This window comes from Camponotus floridanus, unplaced genomic scaffold, assembly GCF_003227725.1.
Source record: "Camponotus floridanus strain SB8 unplaced genomic scaffold, Cflo_v7.5 scaffold47, whole genome shotgun sequence".
Classification (NCBI taxonomy): domain Eukaryota; kingdom Metazoa; phylum Arthropoda; class Insecta; order Hymenoptera; family Formicidae; genus Camponotus; species Camponotus floridanus.
This window is the reverse complement of record NW_020229625.1, coordinates 440,530-460,612: the sequence shown is the minus strand read 5'-3', so window position 1 is coordinate 460,612 and position 20,083 is coordinate 440,530. Positions and strand designations below refer to the sequence as shown.

Below are 20,083 nucleotides of genomic sequence, written 5' to 3'. Positions count from 1 at the left end.
ATCGTTAGCATACACGTAACTTGAGCGTTGCTTGTAACGAACCACGTACTGGACAAAACTGTATTGTAAATGCTACCTAGAGAGGAGGAAGGGAGCTGCAATTAGCGTTATTAAACACGCTCAATGTCATTCTCGCTCCTGCCCTCGATATGTTCTCATCGTTATTGTTGTCCACGTGACTGCGACGCGTCTTTGCATCGTTTCTTGTTTCATTCGCGACATATCATCACGATTCCATTTATTATTTCTCTTTCTCCTTTCTTTTTCTTCCGATATGCAAATTCTTTAATAAATATAATTTTTTACGTTTCGTTTCGCACGTGTGTATATGTATGAGACGCAATTTACTACATCTATTAAAATCAGCATGTATTGATGTGATAAAAAAACGGATGCGGATTGGGTATCTTCGATAAAAATTATTTATAACAGTGACGCTCAAAATAAATACGGATGATAAAGTTTAAACACATACAATCGTAAGAGTAATATTTTGCGATAAAAATACGATTTGATTTGTCACTGATTTGTCAGACAAAGCGAAATGTTCTCTCATGTCGATATTCGATGATTAATTTGTTAAAGTGTCGAATATTAGTTCTTCTCGAGGGAAAATGTGACGAATATATTTAAAAATATCAATATATTTATCGTTCCTCTGACGAATTAAACCCATAAATAATAAAATAAACCAAATCGCGTGAGGATATCGCGAGGATAACGCGCTCTGGCGTTCCGTAAGCTGTGAAAAGAAATATTGCTCTTAGAGCGCACAGTGCGGTACGAGAAATATAAATTAAAAATAGCAGCAGCAATATAAACGGGTTTTCTAGATAATCGGATTACTAAATGGATTTATTTCGCGTTGCGAGCATCGTGAGGAAACCTTGCTGGAAAAAAATATAATATCTAATCTGACATCGTATCGACATTACAAATTGTCAAGTAGATCAAGCGAGAGGGATTATTCTAATAAAGCCTCGCAGGAGATGCACGGAAACGCGACATCTCGATTGCCTGTTAACCACATTAAGCGAAATAAAAATCAAGATATTTACAAAATCAATATCTATCAATATATTTATTAATGAAAAAATTTCCAAATACTTTGCCTCCTTTTGTTTTTGACGATGTATAATAGAAATTGCAAATTTGACTTACAGTTTATCCAGTGAACTGTACGATACATTATCGCAGCATCAAAAATCTCTACCTTAAAAATTAAACATGCGTTCGTTGACCCGATTTCTACTATATGGCAATTCCGCACTGACGTTGGAACACGCGGTATTTGCATTTGACAGCGCGCTGAAGAGCCGCCACGAGGTTCAAGCTTAATCCAGGTCAGACTAAGAGGATTATTGCGAAAATGTTTCAATTGCGGCGTTGGCCAACATAGTGATGTCTATAATGTCCGTACATCGCGGATGAAGTCAACTTTATGAATATCGACGATTATTCTTGCCCCCTGTGTTTTATGAAAAGTGAAAACATTTAATCCAGGAGCTTATTTTGATATGATTTAAAAACATTATTGTTATTTAAAATGCTAACTTTTTAATGTAAATGCGTGTGCATTAGTATATTAAAAACCACAGGCGGGAAACTCCTTTCAAAAATTTCTCTCCCTACGTACAAATATTTTCAGAATCTTGCATTATAATCCTGCTTTACGTAATTTACCTTTCAATATTAACAATATAATTTTATCGCTCCAGACAAAGAGAGTAGTGTGGCCTATAGTGTAGCGCGACATCGCTAATTAACATAAACACGAACCAATCTCCACAAACTTCATCGGGTAGCAGAGGCTACTTCGAGTTTCAAACATGGGCGAAGAACGGTTATGTATGAGATGTAAAGGTTGTGTTTGAGTTTGCCATTTGCGTACACAACGAAGAGCAATAACGTTGTTTGTATACTGAGCCGTACGAAATGTACATCCGTTACAGACCTAGAATATAGCTCAAAACTAATATATATAAGTCATACTCTATCGATTTTAGCAAGTAAATTTATTTATTACGTTATCAAACGTACATGTCAAAAATATATATTGTAATTAAAAGATGTTTTGTATGTACGATTCCAGCAAAAAATAGCTGAAAATTAATATTGACGAATATATCCACTTTTGAGTATGAAAAATTGTGTGGAATATTACTATTTGATCTTAGCGCAGAGATGTATTTTTTAATATTTATTGCGTTTTTACTGAAATATTCCGAATTTTGTTAATCGAACTGATTAACTTTTGGCAGAGAATTTCGCCTTGTGACAGATACATGGCTAACTTTATTGAATTATATTTAATATCTTTTTAACCAGTTAGTACTTGTATAATATTATTTGACCAAGTATTTCCTCTGTATCTAAACTTTTGCAAATTTTAAACAAATTTTGAATAATATTTCTATGTGTTTTTGTCATTTGAATCGACGTGATTATACGTTTTCCATAAGAACACATGTTAATATTTGGTGCAAATTAAAATCCTTATAACTTGTGAACGCTTTAGTGAATCGATTTAAAAATTGTACTGAAGATTCTAAACATATGTAAGGTACATTCTGTACAATTTCCATTGAATTCTCAATATTTTCCCATAAGAACACATTGAATTCTCAACGTTTCCCATAAGAACACATGTTAATTCGGTGCAAATTAAAATCCTTATAACTTGTGAACGCTTTAGTGAATCGATATAAAAATTGTACTGAAGATTCTAAACACATATGTAAGGACATTCCGTACAATTTTCATTAAATTCTCAATATTTTGAAAATAGGTACAAAACATCCTTAAATCTTCATATATTGACTTGATAGTCCTCAAAACATCAGATCTGAAGCTTTATTGTCATGTTTAAACAGAGTTATACATTCTGGCATTTCATGAAACATACACTTATAACTCTGTCAATTTGCATCCGAATAATTTGAAACTTTTAGGAAATATTTTCAATATGATATATTTCAAGGAAATGTAAAAACATAAAAATCGTTTTTTTATCCGTTTCCCATAAAAACACATGTTAATTCGGTGCAAATTAAAATCCTTATAACTTGTGAACGCTTTAGTGAATCGATATAAAAATTGTACCGAAGATTCTAAACACATGTAAGGACATTCTGTACAATTTTCATTAAATTCTCAATATTTTGAAAATAGGTACAAAACATCCTTAAATCTTCATATATTGACTTGAAGCCCTCAAAACATCAGATCTAAAGCTTTATTGTTGTGTTTAAACAAAGTTATATATTCTGGCGTTTCATGAAACATACACTTATAATTCTGTCAATTTGCATCCGAATAATTTGAAACTTTTAGGAAATATTTTCAATATGATATATTTCAAGGAAATGTAAAAACATAAAAATCGTTTTTTTATCCGTTTCCCATAAAAACACATGTTAATTCGGTGCAAATTAAAATCCTTATAACTTGTGAACGCTTTAGTGAATCGATATAAAAATTGTACCGAAGATTCTAAACACATGTAAGGACATTCTGTACAATTTTCATTAAATTCTCAATATTTTGAAAATAGGTACAAAACATCCTTAAATCTTCATATATTGACTTGATAGCCCTCAAAACATCAGATCTAAAGCTATTGTTGTGTTTAAACAAAGTTATATATTCTGGCGTTTCATGAAACATACACTTGTAACTCTGTCAATTTGCATCCGAATAATTTGAAACTTTTAGGAAATATTTTCAATATGATATATTTCAAGGAAATATAAAAACATAAAAATCGTTTTCTTTTTATACGTTTCCCATAAAAACACATGTTAATTCGGTGCAAATTAAAATCCTTACAACTTGTGAACGCTTTAGTGAATCGATTTAAAAATTGTACCGAAGATTCTAAACACATGTAAGGACATTCTGTACAATTTTCATTAAATTCTCAATATTTTGAAAATAGGTACAAAACATCCTTAAATCTTCATATATTGACTTGATAGCCCTCAAAACATCAGATCTAAAGCTATTGTTGTGTTTAAACAAAGTTATATATTCTGGCGTTTCATGAAACATACACTTGTAACTCTGTCAATTTGCATCCGAATAATTTGAAACTTTTAGGAAATATTTTCAATATGATATATTTCAAGGAAATATAAAAACATAAAAATCGTTTTCTTTTTATACGTTTCCCATAAAAACACATGTTAATTCGGTGCAAATTAAAATCCTTACAACTTGTGAACGCTTTAGTGAATCGATTTAAAAATTGTACCGAAGATTCTAAACACATGTAAGGACATTCTGTACAATTTTCATTAAATTCTCAATATTTGGAAAATAGGTACAAAACATACTTCAAAAGTTGTTTGTAAATTGCTTGTCAGAGTCCGCGTACGTGATTTTCCCAACAAGACTGAGATTAGTTTCTGTTACATGTTAGTCAGAGTGCATTTAACATCTACGTAACAACATCACAGAATCCTTCGACTAGAAAGTAAGAATTACAAGGCTTATCTCTGAATTGCAGCAAACACATTAGAGTATAGGGACAGTGCAGCAGTTACATGCCACGGCCATTATGCCTTAGGGCTTGTTAGAAAATGCACAGTTGCAGATAGTTACAGATAGTTGATTCACCGTGGGGCATGGAAAATCTGTGGTAGTTGCAGTGGCAAGCTATGGACACCGCCTAGTTTTTAAAATGTTTTGACAGTTCATTGAAACGTTCAGTCAATCCATCGGGATACTGTTTACAAAATCCCGAATCACTAGTCACGTAAAAAAATGAATCGGATTAATTCATGTTATTGTATTTATGTACGACATTTTTTTTATAATTTGCATAAATATTTACACATATTTATCGCAAATCTATGCATTAAAGTGAGACTGTGCAAGAATAATAAAGCGATCGTAACAATTAAGTATGCAGTTGCATTAATCTACAAATGAAATATAAATATTGCTAAATGGTATTTTCCTGTTTCGCGTCGTTTTATTAATTTCAATTATTAATCTGCATTATAAATGAGGGAACGGATTCTCGGATTCGAGTCGTGACCGTGATATTTCGATATTACTGCGACATGAATTCAATCGAGAGTTTTATATGACACTCCTTTCACTTCCGCGAAACTATGGAAGTTCGCGGTCGTAGTGGTGAGATTTATTTCAATTTCCGAGCATAAAATCTCCGAGAGGATTTGATAGAATTCGGAATGCGGAATTTTGCTCGATATATTTTTAAGGAGGAATCTGTAAGATCATCGGGATTGTTAATGATCTCTACGGTCAGTGTTTATAAAATTCGAAAAAATTGATGGAAAAAGCACATTTCCATCGTTCGACGGTTTGATCGTCCATGAAATCACGCCGATTTTTAGTATTGCCTCTAGCAATTCACTTGTGCGCGCATAATTTGGATGTGCTGTTGTATTTCACATAGTTCAACATTTTCTCCCACCATGTATTATTGATTCATGAGAAGCGCAATTTTTTCCTGGAAAGTTTTTATTAAAAAATGCATTGTATTTGTGGCTCGTATAGTTGTTATATTTATAATAGTGTATTTATCCTGAAAAAACATGCTATATTCGCGCTTTAGAAATACAGTGAAGCTATTTATTTAACTCTTGTAATGTTAAAATGGTTCCTATTCAAGGTAAATTTCAGAATAATATTTTACCGTTAAAATAATAACGTATAAATAACTTCTGATATTCAACGTCGTGAATGAAATATTTAGAAAGTGATACAGGATATTTCATCATAGTTTCGCCCGTAATTAATCTTCCTCTTTCTCTGCTACTTCCTACCATTCACTTCTCTCCGACGTATTTCCAAAATTACGTCTGTTCTTTTCACATGATGAAAGATCAACGAGATATATGTCCGACGAAATTCACGAGACGTGGGTCAACGAAATAACGGGTCTAAGTTTCATAATTATTTTCTTCTTCGTTGAAGGATTTCTGATTGCGAGAGAAAATGTTTGTTACCAATTTAACGTATTTTTCACATTTGTACGTTAGAAATCATATCATATTATAAAGAAAGATATAATAGAATTTGGCCTACACCGAAAAAAATCGTTTGATTGTACCAACAAGACGTATATGATTGAAGCCATTTTGGTTAAACCAAACAAGAATTTTTAATTATCATGATAAGACCCGATTTTTTATAACTAGAACGTTTCATAGATTTTACTAGGATTTGATTGGTATTTTCTGATTGAATCTATAAAATTTCTTGTTACATTAATTTCTTTGCTTGCCTCTTAACTTCGTATTCAATATTTGCATAAAATGTATATAAAGAACTAGTATTAACATTAAATCCAAAGTAATTTTTTTTCTGTTACGAGAAGTAGTGCCAGAAAGAGGACGCTAGCTCTCGGATTGCGTGTGTTTGAGCTGCATTCTCTTCTTGCATCACTGTTTATCAGTTTAATTTCTAACAAACTGAATTTAAAATAATTTATTCAATAATCTGGATTGAATTTATCCAATAATCGTGTTGGAATTCAGAATATTAAACAGACTTTTGAGATTAGATGGAAAAAATTTTAGACGACTTGGTGCTGGAGAGTTTAGTATTATTAACCAGAAAATTTGGTAAATTTAACAGGAAGAAATTAATCAGATTCATCTGGTAATTCCTACAAGAATTCTGGTTCGTCCATTTTCCAACAGACATACTGGTTGAATCTATCAGAATTCTAATTAATGCAACCAGATTTTTTTTCTCAGTGCAGTTTAATTTCTAACAAACTGAATTTAAAATAATTTATTCAATAATCTGGATTGAATTTATCCAATAATCGTGTTGGAATTCAGAATATTAAACAGACTTTTGAGATTAGATGGAAAAAATTTTAGACGACTTGGTGCTGGAGAGTTTAGTATTATTAACCAGAAAATTTGGTAAATTTAACAGGAAGAAATTAATCAGATTCATCTGGTAATTCCTACAAGAATTCTGGTTCGTCCATTTTCCAACAGACATACTGGTTGAATCTATCAGAATTCTAATTAATGCAACCAGATTTTTTTTCTCAGTGCAGTTTAATTTCTAACAAACTGAATTTAAAATAATTTATTCAATAATCTGGATTGAATTTATCCAATAATCGTGTTGGAATTCAGAATATTAAACAGACTTTTGAGATTAGATGGAAAAAATTTTAGACGACTTGGTGCTGGAGAGTTTAGTATTATTAACCAGAAAATTTGATAAATTTAACAGGAAAAAATTAATCAGATTCATCTGATAATTCCTACAAGAATTCTGGTTCGTCCATTTTCCAACAGACATACTGATTGAATCTACCAGAATTCTAATTAATGCAACCAGATTTTTTTCTCAGTGTATTTATAAAATAAGAAACACAGAGATTACAATTAATGCAATTACATTTTTCGCTGATATTCATCAAAAGAAAATCTTGCAGATAAAGCATTGGAAGAATTACGGGGAAGATCACCGTATCCGAATGAATGCTCCTCGTTATATCGTAATTAAATAATTAATTATTCTATCAAATTAGCTTACAAATGTGAGCAATTTTATTTGTAATTGTTTGGATTCCATTCGAAAGAAATCCTTACAACGAGATTGATATAATTTGTACCAGCCGCATAATTCTCGCAACCAGTAGTATATAAGAGATTATACTTTAATATATTCTACCAACAAAGCATCTGCGTGGCACTTTGTAACCGCGGCCATGAGGTACGATAATATTAAACTGATGACAACGAAATTATTTAGCTGGCAGTTACTCTTCGCGTGGCGCAAACCCATTTGCCGTGCAACGGTGCATAGCACCAAATGCTTGCATAGAGAATAGCTCGGCGCATCACTGAATTCGACTATATGCAATTTCGCAACTTTTCTTCTTCCGTCATACCAATCACAATTTCGTTAATCCATTATGCTTTCTTAATACTTTGCATTGGGCGGTAATTGCGAGGGGGGACTCTACAATTCACGAAAATTGAATTTCATTTCTTACGAGTTTGTCAGTGTCACGCAGATAAGATCGACAGCATCATATATCATCTCTCGTATCAATTTTTTTCATGATACTTTATATCGATGGGACGAGATGTTATTGTCATCTAATCTAAAATTTAGAAATTCCTTATATCGTGATAAATAAACATAAAGTCGTAGGAAAGTGCATGATTGAGTTCCGTTATGGCACAGTCGTTATATTAAAGAAATATTTGTTCTTGAGTTTGCACAATTTTTTTAGAAGACGTAATTAACCCTTTGCACTCGGATGTTCCCTCTGAGGGGAATCGTTAAAAAGGTTAATCATAATCGGACGAATTCTTAATTAAAGAATTTAGATGAAAAGGAATAGGCAAAGTCGTTGTATCGACGCGGTACAAATTTAAGAAGTATGTCGCAACTTTTACAGTTGAACGGATGTTTCTACAGAAAAGTTTAGTATATACCGTAGGGATCCATAAATACATTATATCCCTCTATAAAAGTTAAATAAGTAAAAGTTAAATTAACTCTAAATCCACCACGTTCCATACAGACTGGACTCAAGCCTTAGAAGGCGAATTTTGCCATCTGCTAAAACTGTAAATGATGCGATATATTAACGGAATTATTGAGATACTTTTTCCACCATAAATACACAAATAAATATATTACACATCATTTTGAAAGCGAATACATGTATAATGTATACTTTTTTCTGTTTAATCTGTTACACTCTTCTAATACGGAAATGACGTCGCTGTTTGCATTTAGGTGATTAGTATTGGCTAACAGAGAATAGCAAACGGATTAGCATAGGAAACTGTATTTTTATTCAACACAAATCCAATACTTGCACGTGCTTACAGTAAATATAATAAGCAATTTTATTTTTTCGCGCGCATTTTTTACTTCTCTTATAAAATAATAAAAATAATAAAAAGTTTTAAAAAAATAATAATAATAATTTATCACAGCCAGAGTTTACTTTACCATTTCCAGAATAGTTATTCTTTAATGATAAGGAATAATCGAGATAATTATGACAGTGTGAAATGGTGCGCGTGGCACAATAAATTTTAACCAAAAAAATCTTACAAAGGTAAAACAAATATGCCAAATACATAAAAAATATTTTACCTTGTATGCAGAAAAATGTTTAATAAAAAAAAAAAGTCCTTAGAAATAATTTACAGTAATTTTCCCTCGCAAAAGCATATTTCTTTTAATTAGAAACCTACTGTTAATTTTATCATATAAAAATACCGCAACGTCAAATTCGTCTCGTAATAGATATGTCTTGTTCGCGAAATTCAAACGAAATCTGAATATCTTCCGCATCGATCAGGCGGAAAATCAATTTCGCGAAGCTTCATACTTCAGTAGTACGATATTTGCGCAAATAAGCACGACCTAGACGCTACGTAAATAAGTTCGATTTATTTGAATCGAGAGAAGCTGACAGCCCGGCAGAGAATTACGTCACGACGTAGCTTTAAGAAATTTAGTGGATGTTTCGCGTTGAGTGCATACCCTCGTTACCCAGCTGCCCCCTCCCGTTTCTACGCTACTGGTGCAAGTTATATACAGTCTATGCATACATCACACGCATGCTTTTGTTGCACGTGGCCAAAGAAAACGCGAGCTGATTTACAGCCGGCATTTACTTTGAGAGCATTCCCTTCTTACTGAAGATAAATCGACAGGAGCCGCGCATTTACTCCTCTCCTGTCTTTTCTTCCATACCCTAAGATTTACACTTGAAGATGCTTAAATCTACTAACGCGCGAGACGGTATCTCCACAGCGGAGATTTCTACATCTGCTATCTCACTTCGGAAATGTGTGCGCGCCCAGGACTTTACGCTTTTTTTATCTCTCTCTAAATGAATTTATCTGCTCAATTTCTTCGGCCCCGTTTTCTTCGGCTCCACTTCTTATAACGTAAAATGTTAAAATCACTTTTCGGTTGGAAATTAGATGTCATTAATCATGACTAATAAAAACTGAACGTTAATTTCCGCCGGCATAATTTATTCTTTCGCATTCACGAGCGAGATACGCAGAACAACTCCCGTGTGATTTACATATATTACGGAGGTACGACATAAATAAATAAATCAGATACTTTTGCAGGAGCAAGATATTACGAGTATAAGCCCCATCGCGAAAATCTGCTACTCGGTTAGATCATCGTCTCATTGCGAGATTCAGTGCTTTCCCTCGAGCTTATTTCCATTTACATTCACCACTTCTATCACCGAGTAGAACTCTGCTCTTGGCCTAGTACCGTCGTAACTAGTGTTCCAAACATCCTTTTCCTTGAATATCTCGGCTGGAAATTTTTTTTATTACATCTATGTGAAAGTAGCAAGACAGCAAGCTAGATATACGGTTGCGTGCATCTTGATGATTTGATGTAAAACAGTCGACCGACTTTAACCGACAAGATATGGCAGCCGAAAATTTGCATCGAGAAAGTTTAAGAATAATGCTTTCAACTTTTTTTGTAGAAATAAGAAAAAATGTTTAAAGTTATTCACGTAATTAATTTTGTTATCGAAACGTCGCGAAAAGACAGTCATAATCGTCAAGATTTTTGACAAGTAGAATTTAATCATGAAATACTACTTTCACAATCGTTGACATTTGTCAAAAATATATAATCGCAATCAAATATGTAATCGTGTATTGATGATTGATCAAGATAGCTTTGAGAAAATGAATAAAGCGCAAAGTTGATTTTAACCCAGTTTGTAAATCCTATTAAAAAGTATAGCGGCGTCTCTGTAAAACTGAAACTTCTTAAATGTCCCGACGAGGCTGGTAGTATTCAGCTATCAAATTCAGTGACCCATTTTCATAATATAGACGGAACAGTTCCAACATTTTTTACAGGCCAGATATAAAAAGAAGAAAGACGTTTTTAATTTGTTAAAATTAAATTTTATTTTACGGTTAAATTGCCTTTTTATTGTGTCTGATACGGGAAAGTCAACTTTTATTTATACTATAAAGCCAACGATGATAAGCAATAATTAAAATAGTGTTATTACATGACAGTTTTATATAACATCGAGATCCCTTAAATGATATTTTTTTTATATTACCGCACACAAATGAAAAAAGATATTATCAAAGGTAATAGAAGCATATATTCAGCAACTGCGCGTTAATGCTTTCAATTAAACCACGCGCGTCCAAATTTATTAATTGTATGAATCAGCAGCTTGGCTTAATTATAAAACGACCAAAATTAATTTCAACACATGGAAAACGACAAATTCGCACATTAAAATTTATGTTACAATATATACTGGAAAAAGGGTTTTAATAATAAGCGATTTAAAAAACAAAAATTGTATTACACGCTAGACAACAATTTTATTTGACCCATATATGAAACATTATACAGCCAATTGTTAGCACGAAATTAGAGAACTTTGTAATCAATAGCAGTTACAACTTCATAATTTCTCTTTTGAAAACCTGTCGTGCATCATATAGCATGCTTTCGCATTTATAATGTGATTCAAATCACGATAAATACTTATATTTGTTAAATGATTTTATATATTTGAATATTCGAGTACAAATAAATCTAATCAATATGATTTTTTTTAATGAAACCACGTTTAATTTGAGGTTTTTCCGCACAAAAGACACAATTAGCAAGATGGTAATCGCGCATTGGATATTTTGTATAATATTCAAACGATGCACAGAATGTATGAAGGAAATTAGTCGGAAGAGGCAATGCTACCTCAGGAATTTCATATTCATCCCACATCTACGAAATTAAATTATATCGGGTTGTTCCGCGTAATCGCTCGAAATCGTTGGTGCGCGAATCGTATTTGACAGTTACAAATATATATAGGCAGTTATAAATGTAATAAATATAATAATTAAACAAATAATAATATAATAATTAAACAAATTTATTTCCGATGACAAAAAACATATATTTTTACATTAAACTTTTTCCTTTTGCCTCAACCTGCACCAGTATCCATAAGTGCGTTATGATGTATAAAATGAAACACAAAATAAATACAAAACATGAAAGAAAATGTACCCATTTTGCCTCAAAAAAATTATTCATATATTTGTTGTGTATAAAAATATATATACAAGCCATTGATACTTTATAAGCTGCAAAAATATTTACTATCTATATATATATATAGGGAGAAATTATGAAAAATTTTGCAACGCACAGGAAATATATTTTTTAACGGAAAAAACATGTTTTTTGAACTGTTTAAATAACATCAATGCAATGAATATGACAAAAAATTTTAAATATTCACCAGGAAAATTCATTAAATTTGCTGTTATTAAAACGGTATATCGAAAACACTACCTCAGCTCATATAGCGCGATCTTGTACCAATACCGCAATCAGCTCAAGGGCTTCATATTCCTCTACATAGGATACAACCTAATTATGACAAACATGTCGCTTAATTTCGACGAAATCGTCGAAGCTCCAATACAGGAAACATGAAACCCTTCTTGATATAGCATCATTATATAATTGATTGTGTGTAAATGTGTTTGTTACAAGAATAAACAAGCTTGGCCAATATCTGCTAATATACAAACGAAATTAAAATAATATAATATATTATCAATAAATTAATATACAAACGAAATATACAATAATATACAAACGAAATTAAAATAATATAATATGTTATCAATAATTTGTATAATTATATTAATGAAACATAGCGCGCGCGAATAAAAGATTTAAGAAAGAAAAAAATGAAAGGGAAATTACGGTACATTAGCGTTGATAAAAAGCACCTCATATTTGCAATTATCGATATTCGTGTCCGAGAGAGACGAGCGCAATATTGCAGTATCATGCGGCATGAATAGGTTCTTTGCAATTGTAAGGATATATTGCAGTAACAGCAAATCGGCGCGTATCGAAAGAATAATTAGGAAATTATAAGATTGCATCTTTCTAAAATATCTGATTCATCGATATAATTTGTTACAAAATAAATTATCTAAAATTACACGTTATATCGCGATTTCTTTCCGTGATATCGTAAAATAATGCTTGGGAGAATTTAGTCGAAGCTCGTTATCTCGTTATGCATTTGTGCTTTGCAATTATGTATTCTCGATGTAATTTTTTTGTTGGTGGAAAGGATTGGAGGGAGGAGATTCTCGTTAGAGATCTTCAACAACAAAATTGCAAAAACACAATTGTCCTACGCGAGTGTAAGAAAAAATGAAAATCATGTGTATTTTCAATTTTTATTTTTAAATATTTTTAATATTTTCATTTTAAAATTTTTATTTTTAAATGAAATGTAGTTACAAAATCGGCTATTATCCGAAAGGATACAAACGTTCGAAAGATCAAGTGTTATGAAAAGAGATGAGCAAATGTATCCACAGTTGAAACAAGATGAGAAAGACTCTCAAAATCCAAACTAACGAGCAAGATCTACGAGCAAACTAGTTCATATCTCGCATATACTTCCCAGTTATCCTCGACGACTTCATTCCGGGGCGCATTTGAGCCCCAGAAACTATTGCATACACGCCTCGAATTATTCTCTCACGCGAGCGAACCAACTCTCGGATGAGAGAAGGCCACATTCGCAGGTAAGAGGCACGCACCACAAATCCGCGCTACGTGAAACACCAGCACTAGCCTGGCTGGTGTATCTTATGCGGAAACAAGAGGGGGAGAGAGAGAGAGAGAGAGGGAAAGAAAGAGAACAACCCTGGTCCGACTGTCGCGGCGACGAAACTCGTTAAACTTCCCGCACACGAGAAACAACCCGGTTGTGCGCGGGTGGGCGCAAAATTCCTACTCGGAGGGGACGCGGTTCGTAGCAAGATTCAATTAGCGCCGCGGCGGTGAATTTAACACTCGCGAACCAAAGACGAAACTATTTCGCGACCGAGTTTCGACGTGCATTACGTCGAAATAATCAACACGTTGCGCAAATGAACCGCCGGTTCAGACGCAAGGTGTTGCTACTGATGCTCGCTCGCGCGTTTAAGCGAGCGGAGTCGACGGTTGCCGCCGACGAGATTCTCGCGCGGGTTCTCCACTCACCGGATGCGACGGGGTTGTCGGTCCATGCACTTCCCGCGATCGTGGACAGCAGCACCGCGCCAGTCAACAGCCGTAGTCGGCCTCGCGCGGTTCCCGGGACACGTTGTACACGTCGCTCACCGATCATCGCGGTACCGGATGGGCGAGAGGGTGCGCGACCGGCATCCCGACTGAGGGTCGTACCCCGCGAGAGCGTGTTTCTCTACCTCCTGTATCATCCCCTCTCTTTTCCCGCCACGCGCAGACGCCTCCGCGGCTCTCGAGGCATCCCCCTCCCCGGGCTCCGTCTTAATCCCGCTCACTTATCTCTTATCAATAGGTGACGATTAATTATCCCTCCGTACGCGTCGCGGCCGCTGCGCTTTTCGAGTCGCGCACAACCTGTGGCACGTTCATCCCGGGTACTTGCGGTATGTCTTTTGGCATGGGCCTTGAGGACGGAAGAGATGAATGCGGGAATAATATGACTTCGTCGATGCCGAAGGTCGTCGGCTGGCTTGCGCTCGATTTATGGCTACTCGCGATCGTAATTTGTGCTCGGTGGATTCGGGAGGTTCGCAAACGGCGATAAATTGAACTGCGCGCGCGATTCATAAAAGAAGTTATTAAAATTCGAACGTTGGATTTAGAGGAGAAAAGTGCGCAGTCGCGCCCGGAGTATAATTTTGCGCGGAAAGCAGAAAACATAAATTGAGTTTAACAGATGAATCCAAGTTGTTGGAAATTAAGTTAAAATTACATGAATAATATTATCTCTTCCCATCTACAACTGTGCCATCTCATCGCTTATAATATTTTATTTCGAAATAAGGGAAATAAATTAATACGTATTTTCGTTAAAAATATTCTACATTACTTGTATCAGTTTTTACCTCGACGATTGACACAGTACAAATCGACATAAGTTTCACGAGTTTAAATGATCCGATATAATCGATAATTTGAAAGGGAGGAATCTTCCTGTCGTCTAAGAAATTCATTTCACATCATCTCTCTCTCTTACAAATCAAACATATCTCAAACTGGAAACTACAATTTGCTTTCAATTAAGAATTGATCTCTTTCATTTATTCAAAGTTTAAAATACTACAAAGTTTAAAATAGAGAGAAAGAGGGAGAGAAAATAATTTCTTAGTGCAATCCATTTTTCCTCCTTTTATTCTCTTATACATTATTAATGAAATATTTACCAAAATATTTTTTTTCAGTTTACGTTTCACTTCTTTTATATGATTAAGTGTAACATGTGTATGTCTGAACTTTATTCTAAGATAACTTACTACTATAGAATAATAATAGAATTATCGTAATATAATATATATAAAAAAAAGATAAGAATATTGAAACAAAAGCACCGAAAAAATCATCTATAGAAGCAACATGTGCATTTATTTATTTTTATTATTTGTTGGTATTTTTAACAATGTTCAATTGACAAAATGAATTTCAATTGCGAAAATGAGAAACAAATGCAATTTAAATTTTACGTTGTAATTAACTATTTATTATTTAATAATATTTTCCAATATTTTCCAATATATATTTAGAGAATATATTATATACATTTATATATATATATTAAACATAGCTGGAAGATATGTATTTCCCAGGAATATTACATGCACAATATTGTTTATATAACTTTCATCTATTGGTTGCAGATATTAGTTTGACTATTACATAAGCACAATTTGGAAGTTCATACATATTCAGTCAATCCATTCGCCTTTACCGTAGAATAAACGATAAAGATAATTGATCGCGTGAAATATCGATTAGCTATATCGGGAATAGTTTAATCGGTTTTGTCAGAAAGTGTGATTAATAAACCCGCAAAGGAAATATGATTTTCATTGACATATGATGGACGGAAGATTGTCGAGTCGGCTCTTAATTACTTATTCCATAAAACATAATCGCGATATAATTAATTGCTATGAACTTGATTAATGTTTGCGCGATAACGAATACAAATTACGTAAATATATTTAGAAAAATAGATATATATATATATATATATATATATATATATATATATATATATCTGCATTTTCATGGCTTCTTTTCAAGACATATTTTTCATCATTGCATTTCGGACTTCGTTTAATTCAATATTTTTTAGCCGATCGTACGATACGTTTTGACTTACAATTACAATGTAAGTTATAAAAACACGAGCTCAATTTTCAGCGCGTTATTCGAATGACGTTAATGCGCGTACTTCGAATCCATAATTCATCGGCGATAGATTGCTCGTCGAAATTGTAATATGTATCGTATAACTGTCGAAATCAAGGATTAGGTCGTTAACATTGATTCGCGTAATACAGCAGTTGTCCATAAATATTTCGCCGGGCATTATGCGGTACAAATTACATGCGATTTCGCGGAAAGATATGTAATATTATTGAAAATTCGATATCATTCTAATAACGGATGTATCATTCGTTTTCGCGAATGAATAAACGATAAATTATAGAATCCCGTGCACGCGGGGGAGGCAGGAATCGCGCTCGACCTTACCACCCGGTTAGGCGAAATAACGCGTAAACAGCCTCGTAATCGTTGCTTCCGCGCGGAATCTCGCGCGCAAAGTGAATAATGTTCCTCCGGAGGTGCGGATTGCAATATCGCGGCGTATGGAAGAACGCCGTGCACTAGATAAGGGAGTTCTTGCGGCATTCTGGAAGGCGTGTCGGGGAGACTCCAGGGCGCCAGAAGACGCACTGCCATTGTAGCCTCCAACTCCGCTCTGTGACGACTAGACGTGGTGGTTGCCCCTTTCATCGCGCCCTCCCGCCCCCCTCTCTCCCACGCTCTTTTCCCCGGTACCACCCGCTGGTGGCCACGAACGCTTTTCCACGCTGCTGTCTCGCGCCGGTTCTCACGTACTCGCACAACCCTGCCGGTCGAATATCGTCTGCCAGCGACGGTATTTCACCTCTCGTTTCGTGTCTGCGGTTCGCTCCTCGGCGAGGAGTCCGTCTTTCGTCTTCGGGACGACGACCGAGTAGCGTGCGATGCACTGATGCGGCGTGGTATATTTCGCCAAGCAAGCGGATGCAGGCGCGCGAGATTGAGGCATAAGGGTGTAATCCCGATCTGTAATCTTAATAATAAGTTAGGGGCCATGTTGGAGAGTTTCGAGACGCGCGCGAGGTATTGGGTTAAGGAAGTACGGAGTCGCGCGTAAATCAAGCCAACCCGGACTTACCTATAAAGACGCGAAATCTCCACTGGGTAGTTAGTGGCATATCGCCAGAGAGGTTATTGGCCAAGTAACGAGGGGAGAAGGAATCGGGGAATTTTCGTATCGTTATTAATAGTATCTCGGATTGCAGCTTACTCGAGCGAGAGAGATTCGATTATTTCAGAGCCTTTTTATATCCGTAACGCGTGGAATTATTCGTTGCACAAGCCTGCGAAATTTTAGGTTTGGTTAGTTAGAAAAAAAACAGAGGAGGCGAATCGGATGGATTTTTTGACGCTGAAAACGAATCTGACTGCGGAATTTCTCCAACACGTCAGGTTTTTGAGTGATTTGTGGTGAAATGGTCTAAAAATGGCTATTTCGGCAAATTTCCTGAATTTATTATGATGAGGAAACCTAATTTCTTGAAGTATTTCTGCCAATGGTATAGTATTAGTCTTCATTGTTCAAATCCATTTTCGATTGCTGTTGCATGATTTTCTTTTCGCAGGCCTGTGTTATCTCTATATATACTCTTGTCACGGAAAAAAATCTTTTAAATTTATTTTCAAGAGCTTTAAGGTGTCACAAATCATTAATGATATAATAATTAATAAATTAAAATTAATAAAATTAATAAAAGTCTCAAACCAAGAGAATCTATAACTTGGCATATATGTATATGTCTTAAAAATTTTTCAGCGAACAATTAATGTTCGAAAAAATTTACGCATTACCATCTGCGTTTTTTAGGCTCTTATTGCTCATTTCTTAATTATCATGTTGTAAAATTAATAAAATTAATAAAATAATTCATAAAATAAATTAATAAAAAAATTAATTAATTAATTAATTAAAAAAATAAATCAATAAAATAATTTTTCTAACAAAAAAAAAACAAACATGCTTGTTGACAATCAAAATTTAAATATATATTGTTGAGTACATATTTTAGAAATTTGACAATAAAGCTAGTCGGAAATTTGAGAGAGAATTATAATTAAGTTGAAATAATTAAATTGATAATAATTAATTATCATTATCTTTCTGAATCTTGCTTAATATTACATATGTTACTTATGTATGCCACCTAATTACTTCCAAAACTAAGTTTGATTCAAGCAGCGTGAGGGTAGCGTTCAGCGTGAGAACAAAGGGTCATCGTCGTTCTCATTTCCCCCCGTAGACTTCGAAACACTTTGTCGGCACGCAGCCTTGTGTCGGGTGGCTAGACGGGGTGCGGAAGACGCGACCATTCCGGAAGCAACGGCACACGGCACGTCGATGTGCTCGGCAACATCAATGACTTTGCTACGGCGCCCGCTTCCGCCTATTCCATAAAGTTACATGTCGCAAATTGCGTTTGTCAACAACGGCTAATTGCCACCGAGAACGTTACTCAACTATGAAGTGGCTCATAATTATGCTCGTGCAATCCATGGAGAATCGAATTATTTGCCGAGCGTCGTAGGCGGCAAAAAGGCGAAGTCTTATCCCTTATCTTCGAGGGGGTAATGGTGCCGCGCGGTATCGAGGAAGCGGTTGTATTTTTGCGGGTTGTACCTCCTGCAGGATGTGCCTGCGGGGAACGCAAACGGGATCGTGACTCACGTTCGCTGTCGAGCCATTGCTGAATATGCGAGCGGATCCGCGCGCTAAACTCGCTTCGCTGCGGTCGGGGGTCGAAGATTATTATGAATAAATTTGCGCTTCCGCGCGCTCGGGGCTCGGTCATCGTAATGTCCGAAATTTACGATTTCCCGAGTAATATAGTTGATAAGAATTCGAAATTCGAGTCGGACACAGAAGGCACGAAATTTGCTGGCGGTCTCGTAACTTTAGCTTCCTATTATAATATTTATGCATGCGCTTTTAGAGATAATTTACTCTTCGAGCCAAGTTCTTTAGAATACTTTATCCCGCGGAAAATGATGTTATAGAAAGCGCGCGCTTATTTATTCAGCTCCCGCGACTTCTCTGTCTGATGAGAAATACTTAGCGGGATATAAAATTCCGAAGAAGAGACATCAGAATGACGCTTGGAGAATCTTCCGCCAACTATTTTAGGCCGCTTGCACAGTGCATTTACACTCGGAAGATTCTTGAGACAATATGCGAGCGCATACGTTTATACCAAAGTGGTACAGCAGCGTGATTCCGGATAGAGCGATGCATCTCTCTCTCTCCTTCTCTGCTTCCTCTCCCTCCCTCTCTCTCTCTCTCTCTTGCTCTTTATCTATCTACCTATCTAGTCATCTATCTCTATCTCTCGATATATGCGATCTGGTGGTTAAGTTAAGTGGCTGACGTAACAAGGTTAGCAAGGAATGCGAGGACGGAGCTTTCAACCGGGAGTACTGCCTATGGGAGACTATCGCGCTTCCTCATCCCCGTCTCGACGTTTCCAGTTTCGACGTCGGTTACCCTCCCCCTCCTCTCCTGCTTCAGCCCGACAACCCCCGTGCCTTTGTAATGCCGTGGCCCGACCTACGACACCATTCGCCCTCAGATTCACCCTACGTGCGTGTGATATGCATGAGCTACAACATGGTTGCGCGCACGTACGGCTGATTCGTCTCGACATGCGTGCGTTATCCCCTTCACCGCGAAATTTTGCTGCGGCGACGTTAAATTACGTGCGGGACTGGTGTGCAACCGATGCTTTGCTCCTTTTCCCGTCGTGACGTAGAAAAATAAAGGACCGATGCGAGAAGCAATATCGCAAACGCAAGGCATTGTACGTCTTCGCGCATTGTGCTCTCCGTCCGTGATTGCCTTTTTGCCGAGATATCCTTCCGCAAATGATTGGCTCTCAAAACCGCAAATTTG

At 35.4% G+C, this 20,083-nt stretch overlaps 1 protein-coding gene across 1 annotated transcript in view; it reads right to left on the bottom strand.

Annotated features, from left to right (window-relative positions):
• Positions 1-14,228, bottom strand: part of LOC112639109 (neurotrimin-like) — a 216,624-nt gene extending 202,396 nt beyond the window's left edge. The window contains exon 1 of the mRNA XM_025412044.1: positions 14,065-14,228. Coding sequence (XP_025267829.1) covers positions 14,065-14,191 — 127 coding nt within the window. The 5' untranslated portion in view covers positions 14,192-14,228. The remainder of the gene's footprint in view (positions 1-14,064) is intronic.
• Positions 14,229-20,083: the final 5,855 nt, after the last annotated feature.